Consider the following 12,615-nt stretch of genomic DNA (forward strand, 5'->3'; position numbering starts at 1 on the left):
CCCTGAAGCTTGATAAAGCTTTAAGCACACACCTTTCCAAACCTGGTGTTTTTCAGATATGTTGGCCTTCAACTTCACTGATCCCCAGCCAACATGGGCAGTGAATATGGTGATTGGGACTATGAGAGATGAAGTCTGACACATCTGCCTGGTTGAAGAAGGCTGATAATAAAGTTGTTCCTGGGTATACTTGCTCTTTTGCCCACATGACGTTCTTGATTGTTTGCAGAAACCATTCCCAGATAATATTATTCTAAGGGTGCAAGCCAAAGATCTGTGCATAGCTTTAAGCAGAGCAAGCAGCTTATTTTTTTGTAACTGAGGGATACATTTTTCTTTGAGGAGGAGCAGGGATGTACAAGATTTGGTGGGGTGATGACATGACACCATACCCAATTCCTTTGTTTTCTCATCTTAGGGGACTTTCTATTGTGTTTGTGCTGTATGAGGTGTGCTGAACTTTTCTGAAGGCTTCATATACCCTTTGTGTGTTGCACCTGGAATGTTCCCCAGTTTGTTGCTGAATTCCAGTGGGGTAATCCTAGAAAGGCTTGCGGTGGGTGGGGGGACTGCAAAACAACAGAAGATAAAGTCAGGTCTGTAGGTTGCACACAAAGATGCACTTTCCCTCCATGTACATGTGCCTTTTCCATTGGGGGAGTACTTTTAATCTGGGGAGATTCTTGGTTTTTAACAGAAGTTACTGGGGAAGCTACCAAGGGGGAAATGTCAGGGGCAAGTATGCTATTTTTCTAGTGTTTTCATACTTGATTTGTAAACAAATCTATAAACTAGCCTTTTCAACTTGATGCCCTTCCCGTGTGGTGGGATTGCAATCTCCGGGTAGGAATTCTGGGTGTTGCAGCCCCAAACCCTTGGAGAGCACAAGCTTTGGGAAAGCTGATGTAGACACTGAGCTGATCTTTCAAAAGCTATGGAGCTGCTGCAAGTGTGAAGGTAAAATAATGGTGTACTGGAATAGCCTTACTGTTGCCATGAGTTGAGTTTGAGACTTTTTGTTGTTGTTGTTTATTCGTTCAGTCGCTTTCGACTCTTCATGACTTCATGGACCAGCCCATGCCAGAACTTCCTGTCGGTCGTCAACACCCCCAGCTCCCTCAGGGACGAGTCCATCACCTCTAGAATATCATCTATCCATCTTGCCCTTGGTCGGCCCCTCTTCCTTTTGCCTTCCACTCTCCCTAGCATCAGCATCTTCTCCAGGGTGTCCTGTCTTCTCATTATGTGGCCAAAGTATTTCACTTTTGCTTTTAATGTCATTCCCTCAAGTGAGCAGTCTGGCTTTATTTCCTGGAGGATGGACTGGTTTGATCTTCTTGCAGTCCAAGGCACTCTCAGAATTTTCCTCCAACACCACAGTTCAAAAGCATCTATCTTCCTTCTCTCAGCCTTCCTTATGGTCCAGCTCTCACAGCCATATGTTACTACAGGGAACACCATTGCTTTAACTATGCGGATCTTTGTTGTCAGTGGGATGTCTCTGCTCTTAACTATTTTATCGAGAGTTGTCATTGCTCTTCTCCCAAGGATTAAGCGTCTTCTGATTTCCTGACTGAAGTCGGCATCTGCAGTAATCTTCGCACCTAGAAATACAAAGTCTTTCACTGCTTCTACATTTTCTCCCTCTATTTGCCAGTTATCAATCAAGCTGGTTGCCATAATCTTGGTTTTTTTGAGGTTTAGCTGCAAGCCAGCTTTTGCACTTTCTTCTTTCACCTTCATCATAAGGTTCCTCAGTTCCTCTTCACTTTCAGCCATCAAAGTGGTATCATCTTTTTTTTTAACCAGTCTTAAACCCTTTGCAGATCTCACCAGCATAGAATTCCATGCCTCTGCACAGCTCCTTATTGCATATGGCTGCCAAGCAAGTGTTGAAATAGGAGGCTGCTGAGGGATATTCACGTATGGAAATCCTTTTCCAAGCCCAGGGATTGAAAAAAGTGCAGCTGCTTTAAGATGAATGAGTATCAGAATATAGTGAATTTGGAGATAATGCCCCTTTCCAAAAGGAACTTACGAAAATGGTTTCTTTCTAATTTTATTTATTTGATTGATTCATATCCCACCTTTTGTAAAAGAGCTTAGGGTGGCATACATAGTGCGCTCTCTTCCTATTTTTTCCCACAAGAATCCTGTGAGGTGGGTTGGGCTGAGATTGGTCCAAAATCACCTCGTGAACATCCATTAGATCAGTGATCCTCAACCTTGACAACTTTTAAGATGTGTGGACCTCAACTTCCAGAATTCCTCAGCCAGAATGCTGGCTGGGGAGATCTGGGAGTTGAAGTCCATGTATCTTAAAGTTGCCACGGTTGAGAAATACTGCATTAGATTATTATATTTTTTATTCACACCTTTTTTATATATACAACTCAAGGCTGCAAACCTAATGCTCCTGCCCCCCATTTTCCCCACAACAACCCTGTGAGGTGGGTTGTTAAGGGGGACAAGAACCTGGGTCTCCCTGCTTCTAACCCAGCACCTTTACCATTATACCAGTGCTCACTAAAAACCCAGGGAGCAGCATGTTACGTTAGACATACTTAGTAGCACTATGCAGCTCTGGGTTTGAAGTGCACCTGTCTGCAACCCACTGAAGAAGCCAACACAGTTTTCCTGGCATCACGGGGCTGCCTTCCCCAGCTGCTCTGTGATTGCAGGAAAGGATAAATTTGGCTTGAGTTGCAGAAGAGCCCTCTATTTGGGCTTCCCATGCACTCTTTTCACCATGGTATCTGAAGCATTGCACAGCCATGTTTCATTTTGGGTAAATCTGCTTCCTTCAGATTAAAAGCATGATGTGAGCCAGCTTTCAACAGCAGCACTGAAGCATGCAAACCCTTTTGGTGGATTTTTACCATTGCCTTCCTTTCTTTTCATGTGTGGTGCTCTTTATCAGAATGAGTTTAATGACAGACCCCAAAGTTGCTTGACTTCCAAGCTGTAATACAGAACAGCTGTTCTAGCTTGAAGTGATTTTCCTGCCACTATTACAGGTAAAAGAGAGTAGAGTCTGTCTGTAAAACTGAAGGTCACAGCTTATGGGATATTTCTGTACCATAAGACTGATAGCAATTGTATTCCAATTGTATTATAGGGCACTAGGTTAGGACTGGCTGATGTATAGGTTGCTGTACAGTTCAGAACCATTCAAAACAGACTTGTTCAGAATCAGTGTCTATTTTTTTCTAAAAATACTATTTTTAATGCAAATCTCAGATTCACTATGAATGTTGTCATTCCATAGCATGTCGTATATATACGTATTAGACTGAAGATGTAGTACACTAGCTAAAAAAGCAGAATGGAAGTTTGTAAAATAAAGCAGTGGATTTTGAAGATCAAAGCATTCAAGAACCACAATTAAGGTTTAGAGGGTTCAAATGAGTATTAGATGGAGCAGATTGTTTTTCATGAAGTAATTATTACTGCCTCTAGCTAGACTGGTGGACCTACTTAGACATATGCATCATACTGAAACAGTTCACTGAAGCTGATGGAGTAGTTTTTGTACACTATACAACGTAAAACTTAATTTGCTCCTACCACAAATAAGGGGTGGCATGCAAATACAGCTGTAAGGAAAAGATACTGATTCACAAAAATAAGTTATTACTTGATGTAATTTGCTTTAGCCCATGGTGAAAAGCTGGGTCTAACCGATAGACACTGGGCTGAATGCAGCTTTTGCCACCGGCTGGCTCACTCCATCTGCTTCTGGTTTCTGATGTAGTGGAGTAATCCTGCTTATCAAGTTTTGGTTGCTTCCTACTACAAGTTCCGAAGACCCCTGTAGATCTCCCCCAGAGCATTGGAAGACCCATTTAAATTGCATGGGTAGAGGCTGGATGAAAGGAAAAATGGGTCCCAATCCTTTTTTTCTGCTCCCATTAGTGTAATTCACTCATAGAAGCAAACCCTGGATCCAACCTATTATATGCAACTAACAACATTTAAGTCCTCACAAGGCATTTAAAAAAAAAATTGCAGTCTGTTCCCACCCTTTCCCCCCTTTGGCAGAAATGTCTCCAAGGAAATTGCAAATACGGTTACCCGCACATGAATCATTTTCACCCATTGTGCTAAGCCATGGCTTGTTTCTACCATGAGTTGCAGAATATGCCATACCTGGATTCCCACAGTATTCTAAGCCAAAACCTCATAAACTGCATTATGGCTTAGTACAATTTACAGACCGAGTCCCTGAATGGCAGGCAAGGGAAACATCTGGTAATCTCAGAGCTGCTGTTGAAGTACAACTCTGTTCACCTTTGGAGGCTACCCAAGTTTGATGCACACACATTCTGTGAAGGATTTTGTCCTTTGTATCATAAAATCACCCAAGCTTTAGAGCAGGAAGAGGAGATGAAACCTGAATGTTTCCAGGGGTTGTTGGATTCTAAATCCAATTACCTCCAGTCAAGACCAAATCTACAGATGGTGCCTTTTTATGTACTTCTGCAAGAGGTAAGTGACAGCCTATGCATCGATGCTTGATAGAATAAGTGAATGATGTATTTTACAGTAATGCCTAGGACCCACTGCTAAATGTACTGAGCTGATTTTTTTTCCTCCCAGATTAAGAAGAGGTGCTGTCCAACATTTCACCCCAGAATGGAAAGCTGCATCTTTAATTTAAAAATTGATTAACTAGTACAAGCAATAAAGCAGTGCAAGGAATCTGAATCTAAAGGCATTTTTTCCGTATGGCTTTAGACTGATAGCCAAATAGCATAAAATTAAAACTAGGACTTTCCTTATGTTTCTTGTCTCGTTTCGTGTCAGAAATGCAGGAAATAGAAAGGGGAAAGTATTAATTAAAAGTTTAAAAGATTTAATAAAAATATAACATTTATATAACTGTAGCCCAATGCCAAGCCACATTGATGGCAGAGGTGTTTCTGACCAGTATGTCAGTGTGCATGTTGGTCCCAAGGGGCACTGTAAAAGATGGGTAGTTGTTTGAATATTGCCGCATTCGCAGCAAATATCCTTGCCCTCAGGGAGAAACCCCAATTTTTCCATATAATCTTTGGTTCTGGCCAAACCGGATGTTTTATTTTATGTTTACTTTATGTTGTGATCTCCTGTCCAAATGGAAAATTTGAAAATGATTGCTAGTAAAAACATGGAAACTGCTTTTACTTTAGACACCCTCAGTGGAAATATATTGTTATCAGACCATTTTTTAGACTCTACAGAAAGTTTTGACGTCTTGGGTGTATACAGTTTAACAGTATTACTTGAGAAAGACAGACCCACTTTGAAATAGCAAAATGGAAAACTGTGTGTCAGAAATGAGACACCCCCCCCCCCCGCCAATGGAACTGGAACAGCCTTTCCAGCTCCTGGGGCCCTCTCAGTGCCATCCTTCCAGCACTGGGCAAAGGGACAAAAGAAGGTGGTTTGCTTGTAACCCACTTAGAGCAAGGAATCAAACAGCACCTGCCACAGGACAGCTTAAAGCCTTTATTTAATAGCAATAAAATATTCAGTTAACACTATTTTCAAACTCAGTTAAATTATACAAGAGCAGCAGCCCCTCTGGAATTTTTTGTGCAAATATATAATCCCATAAAGTTTAATGCACCCCAAACAAAGGGGTAGATTTGCTCTGTACAGTAGCCTCACCGCTGCTTTTGACATGTACAAACTTCCTTCTAGGGTTTGCTGCTGACAGCACAGCCCCAGGTGCATCTCTTTACTCTGTCACATCCCAACCCCACCTCGGTTAGTGCAGGGGGCTTCCTTGTGCAGAGGATAAGGACTCTGTGGCCTTCCCGTGGCTGGACGACAGCTCCCATCATTCTTGACCACTGAACATGCTGCCGGGGCTGAAGTCCAACAATATTCAGACAACCACTCCACCCATATCCTGTATTAGTGCATTGCAGATTTTTTGAAAATACTTACGTTAGTTCAAATTAAACTTTTAAAGATTTAAGTGGCTCTTAAAGATAGCATGGTAATAAAACATAAAAGAGAAAATTCAAAACACTGCACTACATAGGAAAGGACATTGCTGAGTGATTTTATGAATTAATCCAACTTTAATTAAGAGAGGAGCAGCTTGGTGCAGAGACAGTAAAAAAATGATAAATGAATTATCTATGATCTTGTATTTTATCAGTTATTGGAACACTATCTTCAGGAAGTTGACTAAATCTTCCCCAAAGTGTCATGCCCTTCCCATGCTTTAAGCCATAGAGTATTATATGTCACAGATGATCGTTTGTTACTGGACTGAGAAATAATGCCATGTTTTTCATTATATGCTACTATAATAATTATTCACCAAAGAGAAAGTCGAACTCAAAGGCATTTTGCTTCCAATTACCTTTAACTGATCTTTAGTTTACAAATATGGGTAGCACTCTCCCTGCCTCTCCCAAGTGCAGCACCAGGGATCAATCTATGTGCAAATGATGCATCCTGCGTTCCAGGGAGTATGCCAAAAACCCAACGCTCCCAACAACAGCCTTCTGCTACACTGCGGCAGGAACACTAGAACCATATTCAATCACAACCTGTCAGGTTTTAATTTTTTCTAAGAATATAGGAATAAAGAAAACACTGAAAACTGATTTAAGACTTGTGTTAGCCTCAGAATTTCCAATGCATTTTAATAAATATCTGGCAAGCTGAAGTCGTTTCTGTCCCAGTAGTTCCCAGAGTAAATCCAGTCATGCCCACCAGTGTGAGGATTAGGACCTTGATGAAACCACCTGAAAGGAAAGAGAAAAACTGCTTATGGCAAGGAAACTGGCAAGTATTCTGTTTATGAGAAAATTTAAACTGCCACAGACCCTGAACCACCTGGAAATTCAGTAAAACAATCCTCATCCTGAACCTTAGAAAGGCTTCCTGAGCTACTTACTACTATAGATCTGTTGAAACAAAGGTAAGGGAAAAGAGAAAGGAAAGTTGAGTGGCATTTACTTTTAATGAAAATGTGCAAATGAGGCAACTGTACTGTGGCAAAAATAAAAGGCCTTTCAGGTAGTCCTTATTTAGCAACTGCCTCGGATAGCGACTGGTCGCAAATATGACGGTAATAAACCATAAGAAAAAAAACATTTTCCAATCAATGTGCCCATTTACAACAAAAGCCTTCAGTGTGAAAGTGATTAAGGTCTGGTCAGTTTCAGGCAACAAGGCCAGCAGGCCAGAGAGTTCTAATGAACTAAGGTCACAGAGCTGAGCTTGTTAAGCGCCCATAGCACTTTTGAGGGAAGCGCTGCACTGCAGAGAAAAGCAGCTCAGGAAGAGATCGCTTGTTTAAGCAGTATCTCTACCCTGTGAGGGGATAAGGGAAAAAAAAACAGGTCAGATAGAGGACAGTGTAGGAGAGAACTTTAAATGAGGCGGCAGCAACCAGTGATCTTCACAGTGTCTCTCAGTCTCACGTTCACTTAGTGACCATTTTGTTTAACAGCTGAGTTGTTGGAACCAACTGCAGTCAACGAGGACTACTGTATTTTACCAAATTGGTAGGGAGGGTGGGAAGAAAGGGTATTTTGGCAGAAAGTCTATTGTGGAAGAAGCTTTCCCTTGGGAGTGCCTTCCTGTTCACACTTACCCAGAGAGCTAGAGGGGGAGGAAGAAATGTCAGCTCAGAGGCCAGTAGAGGGGCCAGAAAAGCCTTGGAAGCTGCCTGAAAATGCCCCACCCCTTATCTTGGTCCTCCTTGAAGCTTGGCATAGATAGAGCCAACTAGTGAACTTTAAAGCTAATAATTCAGTGGAAATAAGCACCATAAAGGGTCTTGTGAGAGAAATGAATTTCTTCTCACACTGTGAGAACAGAGGCCAGTTTCAATTAAAAACGCATCCATTATTAAATGGAGAACTTGACAGGACAACAAAGGTAATCCTCAGAAGAAACGGTACAAGGAACTAGTCAATGGGCAGAGAAAAATTATCACAACTTCAGCTGAATGGGAAGGAAACTAATTTGATAAAAGGAACTTTAGAGCATTTCGTATTTTTAGGCACTGCAAATAAAGAGTCTTCAACACATATCCAAAAACGTCAGAACAGTAACAAAAAGTATTAGAAGAGATCAAACCTGGGAGTCTGGGCCACTGACTTTTGAAAATGACACAACAAAATACACTGAATTAACAAAGCATTAAAGAAACAGCTGAGACTACAGCCTGTTGAGAGACAATTCATGCCAACTCTTTTTCATATTTCAATGAAGGCAACAGTCAGAAGGGCACATAAATCTATTATGCTAGAAACTGCTCAGTGGGTTCTGACACGGAAATGAATAAAATGACATATGGAGGCAAAATAATGTTCAAGAGTGTCTGATAAACTCCTAATGTATAGATCAGTCTACCCCATATACTAGAATATAAAAAGAAGCAATGCATCCAGCAACTGTTCAAATCCTCACTTGAGGCTCCTGAAGGAGAAATTTAGTTTCCTACCTTATTTCCTGGTAAGTCTATTTAAATTCTCTTGATCAAAAGCTGACCTGCATGTGTGCATGTATGTCTCTTAGTGTCAGCAACTACATTTTCAATTTTCAAGCCAGAGACCCTGTCTTCCCCAAGCAGCAGCACTGTATCTAATATACCCAGCATGACATATTATGGACTGAAAGAAAGGGCAGACCATCTTCAACATCTTTGCATAACATTGGTAAACAGGGATATGCTCTGTAACATTATGAAGGATTAAGAAATACCCTAAAAAAATACCTTACAGTAGTCACACATACACCATTCAAAATAATGGATAGGACACTGTATTTTTGGAGTTTATTTAATATAAAGAAATAAAGGTTGTATAAATATACATATTAAGGAGTAAGTGTGCACTGGAATAAGCAGGGCTTCTGGAAACCTTAAAATGCAAAGGGCATTAAATTTCTCTGCTGTTAGAATGCAGAGGGCCATGGACCTTGATTCCTTTTTTCCAGCCCACTGTCTCCAGAATGCTTGGCCCTTTGCTGGGCATGACAAGAGAAACCCACAGCACAATCAAGTAGTCATGTTTTCATGGAAATCAACAGTGAATCATTGTTTTACTTGCCCTGATTCATTGTAAAGACGTACTTGTGTCCCATCCTGAATTACCTCATGCACTACGGAGTGTAGCACAAAGGCCACATTTTTGAAAATCATGATGAATGTTCCTCTTCACAAAACTAAAAATCTAAAAGTACCTTCAACTGAAAAGGTAAAGAAGGGAACTGGTTTCAAAAGAAACCAGTGCTTATTTGGCACTGAAATGCTAAAAAAGCATCTTTGCCGTATGATGTTACTTTTAGTTGTTTTGCAGTTAAAACTATACATTCCATCACATTCGTTGCACACAGCCCAGGGTTATCCAAACCTTTTGAAAGTTTTACATGAAACAGGAGCTATCAAGGAGCCCTGAATGAGGAGAGCAGAACATTGTACAGCCATTGTTGTACAATGTTTAAGATGCCACAAGAAGGTGAGGACTGCCATTTTCAAAAATGATAATTCCAAAAGAGTGCAGCACTTCATAAGCAATAAACCTCGGTGGTAATAAAATATTAAACAAATTTAGACAAGAGGCTAAGTTCAAAGAAATTTTTGTCAACTATCTTATCATGAACTTTACTACTCTGTTTACTAACCTTGTCTTCCAGTCTTCCTCTGATTTAGACCTGTTTTTACGAGCAGCTCTTTGTTTTTCTTCAAGCCTTTTCTTTTCTTCACTGGCTACGTCTACCAAAAGTTTTTAAAAAAGAGGGGGGGACAGGTTGTATCCAATTATAATATATTAGAAGAATACCTGAGTAGTAGCAATAGTGAAAACTCAATGATAATGATAATTTATAAATGCTTTTTTGATTAGCATAATTTGTATCATAAGATTTCTGTGTATTTTCACAAACTTTACTATGTAGCAGATTGTTCACCTACAAACTAATTCTTCGGTCTTTTGTGCTCCAAATAAATGGGTTGGCTAATTGCAATATGTGGTATGTATTCCTCTTTTCATCATTAAAATAACAGTTTCTTTTTTCCTTTATACATTTACAATATATTTTATTATAACATACTGTAAAAGCATGTTTGTTTACATAAAAGGAATAATTTTAATGGCTGGCTGGGAATTGAAGTCCACTCATCTTAGAATTGCCAAGTTTGAGAAACACTCTAGAGTTTCACCAAGATAGACTATACTGTATTTCATAATTTATATAGAATAAAAACAGAAAACCAAGTTGTCTTATTGATTCTGGCGTGGAAAGATCCAATACAAATATTCTTAAACAAGATTTCAGGTATTTCCTAATTAAAATTAGACCATAGGGCTATGGCAAATCCTTTGGAGGGAGTCCGTATGAAGCATTTCTTTTAAAATAATTAAAACAGCCATTTTTTTCCCCAGGCTTGTGCAACTAGTTCAGAAGCTGCTTCCAGCTGTCTCTGCCAAGTGCATGCATGTGGAAACATCTAGGAGCAGCTTATCAAGCAGCTGTGTGAACCCCAAAAGATGTAGCTGTTTCAATTATTTGAGAAGAAGAACCTTGTACGTACTCCTATGTGTTTCAAAGCACTTCTTGCACAACCTTATTGGACTTTTTTATTCACTGATGTATGGTATCAACAAGTGGCTCTGTAAAATATGACTGCCACAATAAACTTAAGCATTTCAACATTCCTATGTCAAAAATTTTTAAACCCAGACTATCAAGTTACCTATTTCACCATTTTCCATAGCTCTTACATCTGGCCTTAGCCTGCAGTCAGTTTTAGGAATTACCCTCTCCATTTCCTGATCCAATTCATTCAATGTCATAGCAAAGGTAGTAAAGTTGTACATCTAAAAAGAAATAAATGGGTTTTAGAATGTTCCTTTTATAAAGGAATATTAGTTGTTAATATGCTTGCAGACTCTTAAGAAAGCACCCAATCAAATCCTTCAGGCATCAGTCCTGGGACCTTCTTCTTTCATTACATTAAGGTGGACTTCAGGAAGGAAGTAGGTCCATATTTGCAAAATACACAAGCAAAGTCAAAGGTACTGAAGAGGCACGAGAACCATTGAAAAAGACATACTATGTTGGATGAATCAGAAGCTGGTAGCAAGCATTTACTGGAATGGGGGTGCCCTCCTTGAAGAAAAAATGGGTGGGATTTTTACCATTTTCAATTTGGGGAAGAGTTGGTTTTTTGTATGCGTTAGACCCAAACAAACCATCTTCCCCTCCCACCCACCCCAATTTCATTTATCTTCCAGAAAACTGCTTCTTCATAGTTTGTACTTTGGCATTTGGTGACACAATTTTGGGAGCTCCAATAAAGAAGTTCAGAGGGCTTCTTTTCACAAAGAAGAAGAAAGAATGGGCTTTCCTGCACAGGCTGCTGTTTCAACTCTCCATTTTAAAAAAGGAGAATTCTAACTAGTTCTAAGAGGAAAGAAAAATAATTCAAGTGATAATCTTCGGGTAACTACTGGTCACTGCTCCCATTAAATATATTAAATATATTAATTATGTTTAGGGTTCACCATCTTTATTTGACTCTCTCTACTGTGTAAGTTCTGACAGAAAGACTGACAAAAACGCAGACTATTCATTCAAGGCTCCGCTCACCTGTGCCGAGTTTGAAGGCCTTGGAGCTATTCTCCACAACAACACACTTCCAGGGATCACACACACACTTTCACAATCTGGCAAGGGCATTTCATCTGGCTCATCAGAATTGCCCATCTACAATGAAGTGTGAAAACCGGCACATTACACCCAGAAATAACATTTTAGTGCTGTTCTACAGACAACTATATACATAAATGCTAAAAGAGCATCTACAACTTGATCTCTTAATATTTTTATAGATAGCGTGGCTAAAATGATGAACTTTTAAGGCAAATGGGCAAGAAAAAATGAGTAATTCTGGAAGATTGGGTAGTAAGATCTCTCTTTCTGTCTTTCTCTCTGAGGAGGCATGTCCAAGTTTAGAGATGTTTCACCGGCTTGGCTGCAGCTCTGGATTACTCACTTTGCCTCCACTGGCAAACACACAGAAAAGCAAGCAGTTTGGCAGAGAAGGAAAGGCCCCTCTCTTCATTAAGCAGGACTAACATCAAGTAGAAGCTAACATCAAGTCCTTCCTTGTGGCCAGCAGAATAAGGCAATGGACTGGCCATCGACTGGCTTCTGAAAAAGCCAGAGAAAGACAAGCCCCTTCCTCCTCAGGCAACTCAGAAACCGAGAGCAGATGAGGAATTAAAAAAACCCTAACCTGTGACTGGTCCCTTCATTTTTTTTCTGCCCTTATACACATGCCCTAGAAAACGCATCTACTTTAATAAATTAGATGCTTGGTGGGTTCTAAATGCAAAGGCCAAGATTCCCCAAAACATTTCATTTTAAACTACTGCAGAATGCTCATTGGATTATCTTCTTGCTTAATCTGATACAAGGTAATTGACAAAAACCAACATATGTTTGTAAATTTCAACAAGTATTTTGCCATGTTCTTCTCCTACCTGAATTTTTTGTTTTTCAATTCTTTCTTGCTTTCTAAACGTTTTTGTTCTTCAGGTCCCAAACCAGAAATACCTGTCTCTGCCTCATTTGCCTTTGGAGTATTCAGTCCTTCCC

The 12,615-nt window shown here is 40.0% G+C and overlaps 1 protein-coding gene across 6 annotated transcripts in view; it reads right to left on the reverse strand.

The window, feature by feature from the left end:
• Positions 1–5,470: 5,470 nt before the first annotated feature.
• OSBPL1A (oxysterol binding protein like 1A) overlaps positions 5,471–12,615 on the reverse strand; it is a 67,003-nt gene continuing 59,858 nt past the window's right edge. For all 6 annotated transcript variants that reach the window (XM_063299195.1, XM_063299193.1, XM_063299194.1 and 3 more), the window contains 4 exons: positions 11,605–11,721; positions 10,709–10,832; positions 9,637–9,727; positions 5,471–6,746 (listed from right to left, as the gene is read on the reverse strand). In XM_063299195.1, coding sequence (XP_063155265.1) covers positions 6,644–6,746; positions 9,637–9,727; positions 10,709–10,832; positions 11,605–11,721 — 435 coding nt within the window. In that variant the 3' untranslated portion in view covers positions 5,471–6,643. The remainder of the gene's footprint in view (positions 6,747–9,636; positions 9,728–10,708; positions 10,833–11,604; positions 11,722–12,615) is intronic.

This window comes from Candoia aspera, chromosome 3, assembly GCF_035149785.1.
Source record: "Candoia aspera isolate rCanAsp1 chromosome 3, rCanAsp1.hap2, whole genome shotgun sequence".
Classification (NCBI taxonomy): domain Eukaryota; kingdom Metazoa; phylum Chordata; class Lepidosauria; order Squamata; family Boidae; genus Candoia; species Candoia aspera.